The sequence below is a fragment of the Phymastichus coffea genome, unplaced genomic scaffold (assembly GCF_024137745.1).
Source record: "Phymastichus coffea isolate CEN01 unplaced genomic scaffold, Cenicafe_Pcof_1.1 PCOF00014, whole genome shotgun sequence".
Classification (NCBI taxonomy): Eukaryota; Metazoa; Arthropoda; class Insecta; order Hymenoptera; family Eulophidae; genus Phymastichus; species Phymastichus coffea.
Genome location: NW_026706825.1, coordinates 4,958,658 through 4,978,484, shown reverse-complemented (window position 1 = coordinate 4,978,484; position 19,827 = coordinate 4,958,658). Strand labels below are relative to the sequence as shown.

The 19,827-nt window shown below is 40.0% G+C and overlaps 1 protein-coding gene across 1 annotated transcript in view; it reads left to right on the top strand.

Moving 5' to 3' along the window:
• The window catches only part of LOC131674381 (probable G-protein coupled receptor Mth-like 1), a 567,109-nt gene that overhangs the window by 450,626 nt on the left and 96,656 nt on the right, over window positions 1-19,827 (top strand). Inside the window, exon 6 of the mRNA XM_058953025.1 lies at window positions 4,413-4,597. Coding sequence (XP_058809008.1) covers window positions 4,413-4,597 — 185 coding nt within the window. The remainder of the gene's footprint in view (window positions 1-4,412; window positions 4,598-19,827) is intronic.

Sequence of the window (19,827 nt, the reverse complement as noted above, 5' to 3'; positions counted from 1 at the left end):
CAATAGAAGCAACGATCTGAAAACAATAGAGAACTTATACACAAGGAAAAAACAACTCAAAAAATGAATCAAAACAAACCCATCATGGATCAAGTGTCGCGGTCGAGAGCCATAGGCGAGTACGCACGAAGTGGCCACAACGACTGCTGACCGGCCACAACATTCTATACAGTAAAATAGAGAAAAGTCAGATTTGTCGAACAGAATATATCTATTTCTTCATGCGTATCGATTTCTTAATATGGTATATAGCTTAAAAAATCTAGATTCGCTTCTATTATTTGAAAAAAGATTTACTTCGATAGCTTTTGATTTGAGAAAGTTATTTGAGTTTGAAGTTTTGAGTAATGTTGCTTTTCCGCTATTTTAAGATTCTTCTAACGCTTTGTTTTATTTTTATACGTATCTACGTCTTTTATTTTATGTCTACTACTCTTGTACAAAATAATTTATGATATAATCAATAAATAACAACGCATAATGACACAACAACCACTTATAGTTGATGATATAATTATTCTATCTAATAGTATAATAATTCCATGTATACGAGTATAATATATTATATATAATATTATTCGTTATATATAAATTAAGATTATGAAATATGAATGGACTTTATTCCAAAAAACTCGTAATGATAAATTTTCCGAAAATCTCGGCCTTGGAAAATAAGCTTAAATTTTTAAGGTTTCTTTATGTAACAGGTATGAATTTCACTAGTAGAACAATCAAAATCACCTGATGCAAAATCTGTATGGAAAATGTCACGAAATACTTTCCGATGGAACAGAGTGTAAGACTCTGGATTAATCGATTGCAAAAGCAAAAAATAGGTTATTTTACAGGTTATGTTCCTGATATTTTTCTTCAGTGATTCTATTTTCTTCTTTCCATAGTATTCCACGTATTTTTATGCAGTAATAATAAATTAGCATTTGAGAAATACGTGACTTCACAAAAAACTGACTTTTTTAGCGTTTAATCGAATTTTACGGGAAAAAGAAAATTCGCAGGCACTAGTTTACCCTGGATTCATATCTGGTGGACTGAAATATATGATCAAAACTGTTTTCATTAATAAATATACCTACGTTATAAAAATATTATCAAATATATAACTAGTTTAGCAGAGGTATGTAGTTTTCCCAATTTTTCCTGCTATTAGAAAAAAAAAAATTCGACTTTTCTTTTATCTTTCCTCTATTCCACGTAACGTCAACTATCACCAGTTAAATTTGTATTCAAAGCGGTCACCCTTCCTTGAGATACTAGGTTTACGAACAAAAAAAACTTTTTTTCGCTGTGTGCGACGGCTATCTAGGACACAAAATAAGTGACAATATTTTTCCATTTATTATACCCCTCAAGTTTTAACTAAACCTAAAATCAACTATAGCATAATCGAAAAAGAACTTTTGTCAATAGTTTGCTGTATCGAGAAATTCCGTTATTATCACTTCGGTCAAGAATTGATCGTTGCAACGAACTATTAACCTCTCATTTAGTTTCCAATACTAGGCTTAAACATTGGTACTATATAATTTTGTAATAGTATTATTTAATTTTTTATTAGATAATTAAATTGAAAAATGCTGATCATATTAGTACTCTTTTAACCACCACCAACGTACGGCCTTTCGGTGTGGCATCGGCCAGCCAAACGTGACAACTGTTTATTTCGTGAATGTTGGATCCTGTGACTTTTAAGACATGAAACCAGTCCCAACTCCCGTTTACATTTAGCTTCTACAAATCATCGAATACGAAAAGGTATATATACGTCAATATAAAATTTGTCAAAATCTAATGGCCCAGAGATGCGATGTATTTCATCATAACTTTAACGTGAACGAAGGAGTCGAAAACACCATCAAAAGGCTATTCTTCGATAAATATTTCGATCCGAAAACGGAAAGCGTTCTAGAACAATGTGCGAATTTTTTCTAACCGTTTGATGTTTGATATTTTGCTCGAAAGCTATAGGCTTTGGAAAAAAATTGATAAGAACAAAAAGTTTGATAAATAGCCAAAAACTACTTCGAATTTTTTGATAAATTTTTTAGAAATATCTATTTAGTGGTTTTTCAATCATCAAAAATTTCCTCCGAAAAATTTGAACAATTTTGAGAGTACTCTTTTCTAAATTTTCAAGACATTTTTTTTCTATAAAACTTTTTCGTAAACCTCATATTTTTTTAAAAAACTAATGGTAACGAGAAACAAATTTTTTTGCAGGTTTTTGCATTTTATCCATCATTTTGGAAAGAAACACATATATAAAAATTTTTTGTTAAAGTTCAATAATTTTGTACACGATGGTTGAAGAAAGATTTGAATATTGATTGTAACGGGGGATGTTATCTGAAAAATGGAAAATTTATATAAGAACAAATTCCCACGATGCAGAGCAAACCGCCGCTCCGTTAAACACGTATGATAGTACGTGTATTCGCCTTAACATCAGATGATTTATCCTAGTTGTCTTCTGTTAAACGGAGTTGAACTCACCTTAAGTCACGTGTCTTGTAACACTCGTTGAGTTTTAAGTGTGAGCGACTTTACTCCTAATCTTCTTGATCCCCTAGATGTAATTGGATTAAAACCTAAGTCTTTTTCAATTATTTAAGCTACTAGGAAAATTAAATTACGAAAACGGCGAATAAATTTCACAGACTTTAATTAATAAAAATTACTACAGTCTTTGTAGGGCCGAAAGACTAACGCACGCAAATAGGATTTTACAATTAGTTATATTCGGTGAGAAAGAGAGAGAGAGAAGATTCGAATTATACCGCGAACTAACGCTCGACGCGAATACAAAAAATAACGCTATCACGAATATACAAAATACCGAATGTATTTTGTATCGCTTAATATGACGGAAGGTGCACCTACCATGCGGTACAATTACGGTGATCAGCCGTAATTGTTGGTGCAAAAAAATATCAATGCCGCTGCGCCTTGATTATCAGCTGCTCTGCCTTGTACTTCCTCTATCAGCTGTAATCTGCTGCTTCTGTACCGCTGCTTGCTGCTGCAATATCGTCGTTACACACCCGCACGTATTTATCTCAGAGAAACTTTATTTTTGGCGAAACAAAGTGCAAAACACTATTCGGCGGTAAACTCGTGTGAACAGCTGAGGCGTAACTGCCTATTCAAATGATCGCGCGCCCCCTCTCTCTCTTAACTATTAGAACTAACGCACGAGAAGTAGAATCGCGAACGGTTCGATTAATTAACTCGACTACCGTAGCATGATATATTTTATATTAAAAAAAAATTGATAAAAAAATTTTTGGATAGTTCACTTTTTTTTGTAAAAAGACCCGTCATATTTAATTTTGCAAGAAAACTTTTTGAATTTTGAGCACGGATTCATTTCTCTGACCGTTTGGATTAGCAGGTCGTGCACCCCCTCATAGTAGTTTGTGTTGTGCTGCATTATCTTCATCACCGTGTCTTTGTTTCTCCACTGTTGTTCCAATTGATGGTCAGACACCTTGTACTCCCTCCACGTAGTCTCAGAACTTGTCTTTTTTCTCAGTACATAGTATGCATCTTGGTGATTTGATGAATTCGGTATCCAGTTACACCATCTGTGTTCAGTTCCACCGCATTTAATGCAGAGATCCGATCTGTCGATTTCGCTTTTGCAGGGTTTCGCGATACGGCTCGTGTACTAACACCAGTAGCTTTACTGTAGTCTAAGCACTTCTTTTACTCTGCAACTTCGAGGCCTATACAGATTTTCCCTCTATCTCCAACAATCTTTCGTACAATCTCAGTAAGAAGCATGAAGATGGCTCGATTAGTTAATCAATTTTATCTCTAAGTCGATCGAGCTTTGTCTTTTTCTGCGTAATGCAGGCCTTTCGCTGCTCATTTTTGACGTTAATTACGTCTACTTCTATTTTATCCTGAGTTTGGTTCTCACAAAAAAAAAACGTGGACTTGGCGATCGGAATCATCGGTGGGATTCTCGGTAATGCTGGTACCCACTTGGGGTAGTGTTATTGTGAACTCACTATCTATCTTTGGTTTATCTTCGGGGTTTCTTCTCCTACTCTAGTTTTAGTTCACCCCGTGTATTTGATTTATCCGGTACTCTCCATATCTAACAAGCACTCTCCTATCCACCTCCTGAAGAGGCGCCCAGTAGGGGAACCAGTAATATCCTTGAGTGTGTTAGTGCGTGTGTTTGTGTATGTGCGTGCGTATATAGGTGTGTGCGCGCGTGGGTAGTTGTGGGTGTCATCGGATTAAAATATTTTTGAGGAGCATATTATACACGCGTCCGCGCGCACGCACGAAGATAAAATCCGTTACCATAAAATAATGATGCTTCAAATATAACATTATTGATGTTAGTAAATAATAACGAGAACATGGGCGTTATCAACTTGCAGAGACCTGAGACCGGCAAGCCTGGAAAAGGGCCAAGAGCTACTAAGACTACGCTTCTATGGAGCATACGCTTGGGGTGGACCGCTCGTTGTTGCCGGCCTCGCCGCCTTTCTCGACCATCTCCCCCGGTTACCTGGACAAAGCTTTCTTAGGCCACGTTTTGGAGAGAAGCAGTGCTGGTTTTATGGTATGCAAAGTAACTTTATTCTATAACAAACTTATTTTTTTAAATGTTATGTACATGCAATCCGGTCATAAAATTCCAAAAATTTTGTGGAAGAAAAGCCATTCTTCAAACAAAAATATTCCCGATTCTATTGATCATAGAATGAAAATAAAACAAGGCAAATTTAAGTAGAGATAAAATACTATGGGATGCGAAAATGTTTAAAGTGATTTTTTCTATTTTTATATTACTTTAAAAAGTGTCAATTTTCTAAAATTTTTTAATTTCTTTAATCAATTATATTTTTGAAAATGTCGGTGACAGGTAAAAAACTTCGATAGAGATCGATAGATCTTGAAAAAACCTAAAATTTAACACTTACGGTCTTTTTCACTACTATGAATTTTAACTAATAAATCTCCATTTCTTGATACTAGCATTCTTAAAAACCTATAACATAAAAAAGATTGAATTCAAAAATCCATTAAATTTTATATTTTTTATAACTTCAATCTAGTCTCGATATTTCTAACTGTTGATTTAAATTTCGAAACATTGAAACTTCTAACTCCTATATACAATATTTCGAAACTTTAATTAATTGAGATAGTCTTCTGAATATTTAAGAAATAAGTTCTTTTCATTCTAATTTCGTCATTTTATTAATCGTCATCAAATTATTTAAGAGTGGGTTCGAAGTATAGTAGTGCGCTTTAATCGTGAAGATTCCGTTTGGTGATGGATTCACAGACATACAAATGAGAGATGAAGGGATCAAGAAATACAATAACATTCGAATACAATGAGAGATACAGTCGAAATCCAACACTATTTCTGATGTAACAACATTATAATAGTCTTGCGTGACAATGAAACGTTACGATCAACTTCCGCGCATGCTCTATTGCAGCAATTCGCACTACTGCACAGCAGCTATCATTGTAAAACCACGCGAAAATCGGTTATTAAACTAAGCATCGCTTGGTGATACCCCATTCGCTGTTCCATCGCCACCCCGCCTGTTGACAACCTAGCAGATCTGGCTTCCACTAAGAACAAAGCCTACGCTTTGGACGGGGAAACTATCGGCACTCGAGTCTCTTCTTTCAAATACATTCAAATTTATTTTAAACACCTAACAAATACATTTTTCGGTGCAACACGTGATCGTTCGCGGCTTCCGCATACGACAACACAGCCGAGTGATAATTAAGGTAACAATAAAAATGGAACTAGTCCCGCAGTTTTTAATATTTCAGGCTCAAAATTTGTTTACAGATTTTTTGAATGATTCTTTGAATGAATAACATTACGTATGGATTAAGCTGTAGCTGGTATAGGTCAAAAATTAAAAATTTAAAACAAAAATTTTTTTTTTAAATATAGAAAAAAATTTTTTAGATTTTTTTAGAATGCACCATTGAATTCCTCCTGAAATTTTACATATAAAACCATATCAATCACTCCCACATCAATAAATTATCACCAGGCTGGAATTTCACTTAGAGCTTCCCTAATAAACAGAAAAATCGTTAAACAAATGAAATATTGAGCATCAAAACTATTACAATACAAGCAAAAACAGTAAAATGATTTTTATATACAATATCATAAAAATCAAATTAGATTAACTAAGAAAAATGAATATACCATAAATAGAGCAAATAGATGAGAATTTCGCAAATCAAACTAGCAAGATGAGTGACAGTAATTTATTTCTGTTTTTGAAAATTATTGAAATGAGCTTGCAAGATCAAAATAAAATTTTTATCTGAATTAAAAAACGAGAAATCATATTCTAATTTTTTCTAATTTTTAATTTTAATTTTTAATTTTTTCTAATAATTCAAACTTGATATCTGGTGAACACAAGAAATTGTGATAAAGGGCATATTTCATCCCTAGATGAACTGAACAAAGTCGACTAAGTATGAGTTTAATGTGCAAAAAGAAACCAAAAAGAAAATATTATAAAATTACAGGTTAAATCGGAAGTGATATCAAAAAGTTATTTCCGAATTTCAATGAAAATAATTCATGCTTACTTCTGTAGTGTGTAATGTATGTCGGCTACAAATTACGAAAACTAATGCAAATGCAGGGTTAAAAAGTTCACTCAAAACGCCAGATTATTCATGATATCATTTCAACAGGACAGCTCATAGTACTTCTAAATCGGATATAGATTGTGAGTACAATTGATGTATCAAAATCAGATATCGACAAGGGCATACCGAGAAATTTAATAGTGAAAGAAATATCATGTCAAAACTGTTAGAGAACAAAAAACGTTGTTCAAAGTGTTTTACTGTAATAGCTAAAAATGTTAGACATAATTGAAATTCAACTACATTACTAGAAAATATTAATAAAAGAATTAAAAAGCCAAAAATGAGCATTTGACTCCCAAATTATTGAAAAGAAAAATAGTCGATGATAAATTGGCAATCAAATCTAGAAATGCAAATATTGAAGTATCCTTATTTTAACAACCGTAACGGGGTGGATTAGCTAGTACAATAAGAATTTATTAAAGCACAAATTCCCACGATGCAGAGCTAAACGCCGCTCCGTTAAACACGTATAAGTATACGTGTATTCGCCTTTACGTTTAATACTTTCGTTTCAGTGTATTCTTTCCAACAGAGTTGAACTCACCTTAAGTCACCTGACTTGTGACACTCGATCTATCTTTGGTGTGAGTGACCTAATACTTATTCCACCTAATCCCCTAGATGAAATCGACTTAAAATTTAATCCGTAATAGATCCGTTAAACTAATAGGAAACGAAAATGACGTAATGCGATGAATAAAATTATTCACGTTTAATTTAAATAAACTACAGTCTTTTACGGACCGAAAGACTAACACACGCGAATAGGATTTTACAATAATTAATAATAATACGGGGAGAGAGAGAGAGAGAATTCGAAACTTTGCCGCGAAAACTAACGCTCGGCACGAATACAAAAAAATAACGATCGTGATAGACAAAATACTCTCGCTAGTATTTTGTCGCGCAATAAAAGGGAGGTACACCTACCCTGCAGTGCAATTACGGTGATCAGCCGTAATTGTTTATCCAGCAAAATCAGTGGTGCTCTGCGGGAACAGGCTGCGCTGTCTCACTCGAAATATCTGCTGTTGCTCTGCTGCTATAATTGCTGCTACTGTAATGCTGCTACTGTGATGCTTCCTCGCTAACATTCGCACGTATCAAAAATCCAAGTAAACTTTTTATTATGGAAAACGGAGGAACACTGTGCAAAACTATTTGGCGGTACTATTCAAGTAACAGCTGAGGCTTAACTGAAACTTTTAAACTCTCGCGCTCTCTCTCTCTCTCTCTCTCTCTCTCTCTTAGTCGTTCGCTCTAGCGTCGCGAGTATTACCGTATCGCGAACGGATCGATTAATTGAATCGACTACCGTTGCACAACATAATATCCCGTTAAATATTACTGTTAATCTAGAACAAAAATGTCGTCAAATATCATCCAATGATTTAATTGATTTGAAAATTAATGCGAATTTATCAGATCGTCAGTTCCATAAGTTTTCATCATTCATACGTCAGAAAACATGCTCTCAAAATATTATACGAGGTGTGTTCAAAAAGTAAGGTGACTTTGTATTTTTAAGAAAAAATATTTATTTATTTATCAAAATTTATGTTGTCCCCTTCAAAGTAATCCCCCTCAGATACAATACATTTATGCCAACGGTTTTTCCAATCCTCAAAGCACTTCTCATAAGCACTTTTCGGTGTAGCCTTGAGCTCTTCCACCGATGCAGTCTTTATCTCTTCAATCGTTGCAAATCTCCGTCCTTTCATAGGTCTCTTTAGTTTTGGGAACAAGAAAAAGTCACATGGGGCCAAATCCGGTGAATATGGTGGCTGAGGCATGATTGTGGTGTTGTTTTTGGCCAAAAAATCTCTCACAAGCAAAGATGAGTGAGCAGGGGCATTATCGTGATACAAAAGCCATGAATTGTTTTTCCACAATTCTGGGCGTTTTCTTCGTATTGCTTCTCGCAAACGGCGCATAACTTCAAGATAATACTGTTTATTGACCGTACGTCCATATGGTAAGAACTCCTGATGCACCACGCCATGGTAATCGAAGAAAACAGTGAGCAAAACTTTGACATTTGATCGAACTTGGCGTTCTTTTTTCGGTCTTGGCTCATCTGGGCGCTTCCATTGGGACGATTGGACTTTGGTTTCGATATCATAACCATATACCCATGATTCGTCACCAGTTATGACCCTTTTGATTAAATCTGGGTCGTCGTTGACGTCATTCAACAGTTCTTGAGCGATGCTCATGCGACGGTTCTTTTGGTCAAAATTTAGCAATTTCGGAACAAACTTCGCTGACACACGTCTCATGCCCAAAACGTTAGAAAAAATTTCATGGCACGAGCCAAGCGATATACCAACATCCTCTGCAACTTCTCTGATAGTGATTCGACGATTTTCCAGAACAATTTTCTTCACTGCTTGAACGTTTTCATCAGTTGTTGACGTGCTTGGGCGTCCAGAGCGAGGCTCGTCATTGGCATCTTCCTGGCCATCTTGGAAGAGTTTGTACCACTTGTAAACATTTTTTTTACTCAGAACAGTTTCACCGTATGCCACCGTCAATATTTCAAGTGTTTCGAGCACTTTATTTTATTTTTTACACAAAATTTGATGCAAATCCTTTGATCCATATTTTTCGATAACAAGAAATCGCCGAGCACGCAAAACACTTACAACCTTTACGCCTCTCACAACCAAACAAAAAATGCTATACACTTGAAATTTGGTACAGTTGTTCGGGAAGAGTGTACCAACATAACAAAACAAAAATATCGATAATCGAAAGTACGTTGCCCGTCAAATTTGAAAAGTCACCTTACTTTTTGAATACACCTCGTATAAACGCATGCTCATGAAGCAATCGTTTGAAAATCTCACGATTTGAATACATTTTTTGAACTATGTTCATTTGATTTTGAAATTATACAAAATAACTTGTAAAAAAAAGTACTAAGTTATGCTGTTATCTGTTACAAGTTAATGCAATATGTGAAAAAAATAATGGAAAGTCACAAAATTTTTTATTTTCATTTAAATATTGATATTGCTGGTAGCGATGGTTCTTTAAAATTTACTTTATTATTGCAATAAAAAACAAAAGGTAGTTTTAATAAAAATTCTGTAAAGTGGAAGGATAGCAGGGTGAAGCAAATATTCATCATTACTCTTGCGCCAAATACACAAGAAAATCACAATACTGTGAAGATTTTTTAAGAAAAATTAAAAATAAATGAGTTATTGAATGAATATCCTGGAAAAATCACGACAGATTTAAAACTTTCCAATATTATTGGAGGGTTTATCAAGCAGTGCGAGTATTGTCCATGTGTTTGGTACGATGTCAAAAAAAAAATCTAAGCAATTTTGGAACTTTAAGGACTACATCAAGTTATCTTTATAATTACGATACTTCGCGTAAAAGTGGAGGCGTAAAGACAAAACTGAAAAATATTTAAAACTGTATACATTCACCTTTCTTTTATTCAATAGTTAACGAGAAATTACATTTGACTATTCTTGCTCATCCGGAATTACAGCAGTTGCTAGGGATTGTTAACACATTGTATGCAAAAACAGTATCCTGATATCGCGAAAAAATAGGTTTAACAATGCCAATTTGAAAAAAGCTATAATAACGGTAGCTGCTCTTGATTTGAAACGCATGTAAAGCCTTGCTAAATAAGATTGACAAACTTCAACGGATATATCGTATATGTAACGGGGTTAAATTTCTGCACGCGTGTGCTTATGCCCCGATAGAGATATCGCACGTGTACTAGCTGATTTTAATGTTTAGCTGGGGAGTATTAGAACTGAAGCGCGAAGAATTCGAATACAAGCGATTTTAACTAATCGAGAGGCGGGGATGGAAGGGTAACAGTCAACCAACTAAATAACAAAAAAAGAAACGAAAGTAAATTATCGTTTTGATCGCACAGATTCGTTTATTTCCGTTGCTTTTACAACGCATTTGGCCCGCGTATAAACATTTACTGAAAATGTGCGACAGCGTTGCGCACCGCCATTTTGTTCGCCGTTGCTCATCCGAATTGTTCACTCGCTCGCTCATTACGGGTTTCGTAACGCTTGCGCACGATTTTGCGAGGGGAGAGTTAAAATATTACGAGCGGCTATTCGATATAATTATGACAGAAGCTGGCCAGCTTACCTTAACTATTTTGTCGCGTTATCAGGGGGAACAATCTGTCGAGGTTTTCCGCTGTACAGCTCAGGTTGTCACTTTCGCTGTAAACAAGGCCTCCTCGATCGCCCTGCCGCTTCCACCGGGTCGATTCGGCAACTTAGTGACTGGTCTACGATGACGTATTGGCTATCCGGATGTAATGATAACAGCAGCGACAGGTCAATTACAATTTGCTAATTTCTGTATCCTTTTCTTTGTTCCGAGGTTATCACGCTCATACATACTGTCCGTTGCCGATGCCAGAGACTAACTCACTGGTCCCTTTCTCTTCACGCGCGTTCTACCCCATCCCGGACCGAGTTCCCTTTTTCTTTCCCCTGGCCGGCAGGTGCTGCCCTCGCGGGCAGTCTCGTGATTAAGACGGTAGCGCGAATCGAACGTTTATCATCACAATACTATTGTCATATCCAACAGAGTGGTCTATCTGGGTGCATGGATTACGTGAATGCCTTTAAAAAGTTTCAAACTGTCGTTAAAGATTGTTTTTCATTTAAGTTACAACCATCTTACGAATCTCACATTTAAGAATTTCAAAAGAGTTATGAACTTCTAGAAGTCTCAGTAACATCTAAATTACATGTCATTTTCATAATATTGTACAATTTTGTACGAAGTATCAAATAGATATATGCAACATTACTTATTTATTCATGTTTGCTTCCAGAGCACCGTGAATCAAGTGAGTAAAATGAATATAGAGATTTATTTATATATGTTTAAAAATTTTTAGAAAGAACCAGCAATATCAGAACAAATATTTGATTTATAGAAATAATGAAAAATTCACGAATTTGATTATATAATTAATAAAAACTGATAACAAATAATTTTAGCTTCTTAATCCTCTTATATGTCTTGCGTTCTGACGTACATTTTCACCATCTTATCATTCTCAATAACGGTAATCATCTAAAAAACAGTCTCTGAAAAGACTGCTGGTGCAGTTTTCCTAGAAAATCGCTTATCACATTCAAAATAATGTCGAATATAGGTCCGAAATTATTCGAATTTTCTAAAATGATATCTAACAGTTAATATGCCTTGAGTTTGACTAGTTATCTTCAGGTAAAAATATTGCCATTATCTTTTAATTAAAAAATTATTCAATAAGTGTGATAATAATATGTTAGATATTCAGAAATATGGTAGAAATTACAGGTTTTATATCCGTCACATATTTGAGGATAATTTTTATTTTTTCGTACAAAAACAATTACTTACACTGTAAATTATATACCTTATAACGGTCCGGTCTAATCTATTTTTTTTCTCACTGTACAATGTGCAAGCTGCCACATACCCAAAAATAAAGAATATAGCTATAAAAACTAAAGTGCTACCTCATATATACGTGTTAGGCCACTTGATCAAAATCATTGTCATATAAAAAGTGTGACGTCACATCTATGCGAAATATATTGTTTATTACGCGATGTAATGAGTAAACTCGTTAATAGAGAACTTCCCCCGTGCTTGGGAGTAGAGAAACCGATTTTCGAAAGTTAAGATGTCCGCTCGCGAGAATATATTGAATTAGAAAGAAACGTGTAGACGCGGAGGCAAGCAAGAGAGCGAGAGAGACAGCACTACCGGTTGACAACATGCGGCGACTAGGCAGAGAAAGGGAGAAGGAGAAGTATTGTCGGAATCGGCAGTATCGCGAAGAATGCGAGAAAGTGAGTGTAAAAAACAAAAGAACCCAGCGAAAGAGTTAAAGTGTCAAACGTTCGGCCTTTAAAGCTAAGCTAACGGGGACAAAGTGAAATTCCAAGTGGGATCTCCACCACCATTAACATCGCCTTCGTTGATTCCATAAGCGAGTACGTACACAGGATAATCGTTCGTAAACTGTAAGGAAGATCAAGGCGCAGCTAGGGCGACTCTTCAGCATCGTATCGCCTGCGTTAATAGATTCCGGTAGAGAGCGACAGCTTTGAGTCATCGCGAGGCTTCTCTGACGTCACTGATTGCTGCAGCATGTCAGAAGTATAAAGTAATTTGAAAATTCGATTTGTGAGCGAAGCGTAAAATGTAATCCACTATAGAAATTAGTGTTCTCTCTCTCATACTCGGTCGGGCCGTGTGACGCGTGCGTGTTATAAAATAAGTGCGTCGGAAAATTTCTCGGTCTAAAGATGCGTAGCGACATGTAGTTCATCGAGAAAAATAAATCTATACCGCGCGCGTGTATTTTAATGAAAAATTTCGGCATCCCGAGATTTATTTCGCTTTTCTAGTCCGTACCAAACCCGTGCGCTCAGCAGTGCTTTGTTCCGAGCACTATAGGAGACCAGCGCAGCGTCAGACAACTGAAATCGAGGCGAAGATTAGCTTCACATGGAGTGTTACGTGACGGATCATTTTCTTTTTTTTTGTTAGATTAGACTCTCGCTTTCGGGAGTTCCACTCGTATGCGCGTCTTGGCGGGAGCGAGTGGGAGACGCTGAGCACAGCTGCTGAGGTATGCTGCGACAGCATGCTGCACTCAGCGTCTTAGTTTAAGTAATACGAAACGATTAAAACGTATGCACTAGAGAGAGATGGAGTGTGAGGAATGAGAGAGAAAAAAAAGATATATAACCAAACGGTGAGAACGAGCAAATTAAATTCATCAGTTAGCAGTGAGCGCTCAATTAAAAAGGCTGCATTTTTCCTACTGCATTTAAATCTATAATAAGAGTTTGAGATTATAAGAGTTTGAGTTATAATTAAGTATCAGAAGTGTCGAGTACATTCGTTTTAATAATTTTGTGTAAACGAAAATCACAGGAATTATCATTTTATTGTATGTTGCCACATTATTGGATAAAAAAATATATAGGAACAGTTACTCTGACCAGATTCAAAGAAAAGCTATTGCTCACATAACGAAGCAAACAATATTTCGAACCAATTTATATTTACAATATTAACACGAAGTGAGTACCACTTTTTTATGTAATAAAAAAACATAATAGATAACGCGAGGTGAAGATTACGCGTCTATATATCTTTCTCTCTATTTTGCTTAACTTATTTATGTTGTGAAACCGACTAGAATAAATATTATAAATATAAATGCCTATAAGTGTATCCATCTGCTTCCCCGTTATAAAAAAAGAAAAACTATTACATTTTTCTTTTTTTTTATTAACCCTTTGAAGCACAGTGTCCATCCTGATGAACACATTGATTTATTGCTTCTTTTGCCATTTTAGAACAACATTATGGATTTCAACAGGGTCTTTTGCATTCTTTCAGTTCATTAATAGTTCAAAAACATAATTTTGCTGTTGAAATCAATATATTGGGTTATTTTTTAATATTTTTAAATGAACAGAGAAGAAAAAAATTGAATTTTTGGGGAGAAATTCATTATTGACGCGAATAATGAGAGTATCCCTTTCAAATTTGGTATACAAAGGTTTTTGGGGTCGCTGAATAATAATTTGACATCAGATTTCAAAAATTGTGTATCCAAGATGGCGGATCTAAAATGGCGGGCAAGAAGATTTCCTATATTGATACCAATACTCTAAAATTCATATCTAAAGGGTTTTAGGGGTCGCAGATAACGATTCTGATATCAGGTTTCCGAAATAATGCTTTCAAACAAGCGAAAATTGTTATACACGTCCGATTAAATATTTTTTTACAATCGCGATATCGAGTGCTGGATTATAATTAATAAGGATTTCATTATTAACGCACGAACGGGTCGGGGTGCCCGAAAGCCTAACTGCTGCCCGAGTCAAAGGCCGCTCGGCTGTTAAATAGGCCTACTACGGGGCAAATTCGCCTCGCGTAAATTGCCACCTATGAACTAGTAGCAGAGCGTGGTTTCTCAGGCTTTTATCTTTTCTCTTTTCTTACGCGTTAATAAAAATTTTTTTAATTTATAAGACAATTTCCTCAGGAATTCGGCAGAGTTTCGTTTTTTTCTGCAACAGTCGCGTAAGCGTAATTAGAGCTTTCATTTCTAAGATCGGGTGCATCTTTCTTCCGATCCCACATTTTCTGTTTACTTGGCCGAGTGGTGTTAGCAACGTGATTCTTTTGTTTAGAAATATTTGAAATTTGAAATGCGCCTTAGCAAAATTCCTTTTTGAATATTATATTACGTATGATCGTTTGAAATTTAATGTGCGCGTTTGCGAAATATTTCCTTTTGTGAAATAGTCGAATTTATTTTTATTCTGTTGTAATAAAGGATTAATACTTGGTATTATACTGTACAATCCTGATATTAAAATTTCCCTTAATTATTTTTATTTTTATTATTTTTATTATTAAACAATAGGTATATATCATTAAAAATAATTGGTATTTTGTTAATAATGCAACGATTGCCGAAAATCGTTTGGACTCGCGTGAGCTACTAAGCGTGGTTGAGCGTAACAGCCGCGATCGGTTTGGGTTAGAGAGAGAGAGAGAGGGCGCGTTGGGAGCAATGACCGGGACGGGAGAGTTAGCGAGCCAGTATGACTGTGTCCTTCAGTCAGGCGATCTCGCAGCTTTTGGTATCGGAAAATAGAGTGTTCTTTCTCAGCCGAGTGATACCGTGAGTTAGAACAGATAATTAGTGGTACAGATAATTGTGAGTGGAGTGCCGAGTGCGCACACTGCTCAACGTGCGCGGCCTCGGCAGCTACGAGATCAACCTGAGCGGCTTCAACAGCAACGCGACAGCCCCAGCGGAGAAGCAGTCGCAGAGACAGTTCGTCGTCCAGCAGTATAGTCAGATATGGTTGGCCACCGTATCCCCGGCGGTAGGTGCACAGCACTTTTTCAATCGTGTTAGCGTGCGATCCCGCGCAGCGTGCGCGGCGAATTTACTGGTAGCGTGCGTGCGAATAGTCCGCGACGTTCGCGAGATTTACTCTCTCTCCCCGTTCGAATTGTTGTATCGAAACAGCGTGCGTTAGTCTCTCGGCAAATCCCTCCCTTATACAAGTTCAGAGTTAATCGAATAAAGTGGTTAGAGATCCTCGAGAACGATCTTATTATTTAGTCCTCCCTTTGTCCGGTATCGGTGTTATTGTTGACATTCGATTCGAATGCGCCGGTAACCTAGCACGGATTGTGCGAGCGTAGTAGGAGCTGCTCGTCGACCGAGGTGCTTGCGGTGTCCGACGGAGCGCTAGTAAACTAGCGCACCAGCGCCACTGTGCGGAGGGATCGCGCACCCAAGTCAAATCGCTCAGCGTACAGCGGATCGAGGTGAGTAAGTGTGCGGGAAGTATACAGTTAATAGCGCACCGTCTGGCCGTATTGAGGACTACGATTACCCGGGATTTGCGGCTAGGCGGCAGCCTGTTACATGGCGCCCAACAAGTTTTAGGACTCACACAAGGGGATTCGATTTGCACGTAGAGAGTGAGAGACGCACGGGAGAGAGAGAGACGTTTGCGCGCGTGTGTGTTAGCGTGTGAGCGGGTGAAGTACACGTGGCTCGTGCGGTACGTGCTCTGCAGTGGGGAAAAGACGTCTCTCCGACCTAATAGCGATTGCTTTTATAAGCCGAGAGCACACTAACGCCAGGGGTCGAAGAGACGTCCTGAGTCGCTCCAACGAAAATAAAAAGAGGTGACAAATTGTTTTTTTTTTGAGTGGTTATCCACACCTTAGAGTATTTTCAGGTGGGGGTCAGTCACAGAGCGACAATAAGTGCAGAGCACGCAATTTGGGTGTGTGCGGGGTTAGTTTTACTAACCCGGTGGAACTAGCAAACAGTTAGTCTCTACCTATAGGTAGGTACAGTCGAACCTACGGCACTGCACCCTTCGGCACTGCATTGCCCGAGTCACTGCGCGCCTCTATACCCTAGAAACTGCACGCTGCGCAGTACCGTCACTAGTAGCCCACTCACCGGGGGGGCCCTCTTAACTTTTTTATTAAAATTAAAAAAAGTAATTTTAATTGAATTATTTTAATGCCGACAAAATCCAATATTGTTCTATTAAATAAAAAAAATATCCTGCTTAATTAAACAACTACGACCAATTGCGCGAAAATTTTTTTGGGCCAATTTTAGTGCTACATATGCCCGTACCTGGCGCAGCGCTGTGATTGGCTACCGCCAGCGTGCAGTGCCTTGGGTCGGCTACTCCCGAAAGCGTGCAGTGCCGTAGGTTCGACTGTAGTTGCGAGTGGAAGTTCTTACTTCCTTAGGGTACGCGGTACCTGCACACACCCACGAGCCTCGTGGGTTGTTGCCTTATGATTGAAGGCATATTAGAATAGTTGCCGGTAGAAATTGCAACACCCCGCTCACGCCTTGGGCGATAGGAAACGGTAATAGTCGAATAGGTAAAATAACCTCAACCGTCACCTACGCCCGAGTGTAGGCGGTATGGAAGATACCGCCGATGCGATAACCCGATGGGCATCGGAACTGCCTTCGACATAGCTTAACAGGTACCTGACGCAGCTGGAGTTGCGTACAGATGGTCCCAAGCTGATGCAAGCGGTTCGGCTGGCGTATTGGCTATTGGGCGAGTATATCGACCTGGATTTCCAAGGAGCAGCGTTGGATAGAGATGCGGCACAACGTAGACGAAGAAGCCGAAAGAGATGGCTCGAGACCAGACGACAAGAGCTAGAGGCAGCTGATGCTGAGGATCTCGTCGCCCACTCGCTCATGCTGTTATACAGCGATGAGGCAGTGGAGGCGAACCTGACGCGGACTCTCGCGGTCTTCGACAACCTCGAGGAGGATAGTCGGAGCGAGATTGGGGAGCGAGAGCCCGCGGAGGAAGCTGAGACCGGCGTGGCCAGTGGGCCCCCGGAAGGGGTTAGTAGTGAACGTAAGGGTTCCACCGGATCGCCAGATAGGCGAAGAGCTCGTCGTTTCGAGAACGAAGAGCTACACCCTCAAGAAGACGAGGAGGAACGGTGCGTGACCGAGCGGTTGAAAGAGGAAATCGAGCGCAACCGTGTCGGGATCAATCGCATACTGGAGATGCTGGAGAGGCACGATCAAGTATGCGCGCGGTGGAGCGACCAGGTGACCGCCCTGCAGGTGGAGGTCCAGTAGCTGAGGAGCACGGACCCCACAAATCGACGAAGTGTCGCACCGGAGCGGCCCAGGAGAACCGTGGACTTTCAGTCCACATACACGTGTCACTACGATCCGAGGGTACCAGGAAGTACCCCGGAACCCACGAGACCGGTCCCTGGTGAGCCTCGAGAGGCCCCTCAAAGGCAGGCGCCTCTACGGACGGAGCAGCCGCCGCGGAGAGGACCAATAGACGCCAACATTGGTGAAGGGCAGGCGATCCCGGACAGATCAGCCTGGTACGATACCAATGCGGCGTCAGGATGTTACACGACTCGGGATGCGGGTAGAATAGTCCGAGGGTGGAAGCTGCGATATTCGGGTACGGCTTCAGAGTGCGTGGACTCCTTCCTGTCAAGACTAGAGCGGGTCTACGAGCGGGTTCTGGGCTAACCGACGGCGAAGTTTTGTGCTCTGTATCAGAACTCCTTGAAGGCGTTGCGAGGACATGGTACGAGCTCAATAAGTTTAAGTGGAGGAGTTATGCCGACTTCGTAGCTGGCGCTCGCCGTTGGTTTGGGTCAAGCGAATTGCAGCAACAAAGATTGCTGCAAGAGGCCTAAGCTCGGTACCAGGAAAATGGAGAGTTGGTAAGAGAGTACGCCTGCCACCTCCTCTTCATGATGGCCCAACTACGCCCGCCGTTACCAGAGCAGCGATAACTACATTTGTTGTATGCAAATCTCCTACCCGCCATCCGTATGCAGTTGCGGAGAAATGCGTTCTCCAATGTGGACGAATTTCATGCCCGGGCAACTAAAATCGAGACCACTATGCGGGACGACGAGCGCCCGAGGACCAGGCTGGAGCAGACGTCCACATTATACCCCGAGCACATGGGTGTGTCAACGAAGGCACCACCGCCCAGGGCAGGAGCCCGGACCGCGGCCATGTCGAACAAACATCGGGGTATGGAGCAGCTGCAACCCGAGTCACCGGTGAAGACCCAGGCCAGGAAACCCGAGGACCGGTCTTCAATCTCCGCGACGCAGGCGACAGACCGTTTTAAAGACTTGTCGTCACAGGTAGCGACCCTGCGACGCGAAATAGACCGGTACTTCAAGGTGAGGAAGGCTAACTCCCCCAAGCGGCCAAGGGGTCAGCCGCAGGATAAGGGGAGGAGTAAAACCTCCCCTGGGTCTCCTGGCCAGCGGCGAGAGGGTCAGAGGAGAAAGATAGATTTCTCCCAACCTATTAAGTGCTCGTCCTGTGGCAAGCTGGGCTTCACTAGGAGGTACTGCCCGGATTGCGATGCCGGAGAGAAACGGGCAGGGAAACGGAGGACGGAGGTCCCCTCCGCGTCCCCAATAGAGGTGACCTCTCGCCGCGGGTCGCTCGAACGTGGCGCTGGCCCGTCGGCGACCCTGGGGAACCCTGGGGTTCAGGCAGGTCTCGGAAGGGTCATTGAGTCCTATGAGATCCAGCAGTGCAGTGGCAGACGAGGCGGTAACGACCGTGCCGGTGCCTCACCTGGGCAACAGGGCGTTCTGTATCCTCGAAGGGTATGGAGGTCGGATTCAAGTGGTGGAGCACGGGTACGAATGGGTCGGAGAGTAGACCGTCGGCCCCAAAAGCTCCCGGAGACCACCCGACGCTCCCGAGGATACGCCTGGGACCCAGGAACTAGCGGGTGAGAGTACGGCGACGCGAGTAGCGGCTGCCCAAGGCAAGAAGAGTCGCGAAAGCCTCCGGACCACAGAGAACAAAGGGACGGAGGAAACTCCCCGTAATTGTAAGCCCGAGGATAAGACTAGATGGTGGCTCCAGGTAGACATAGGTGCCTATAGGTTGAGGCACTCTACGATACAGGAGCCTCATCGACGGTAATGGGTCAGCTCGGGCTAAGGTTGGCATTGGACATGGGGCTGGGCCTTGATGTGACGCGTGCGGGCGAAGCCAAGCTCGCCGATGGTCGTCCATGCCCC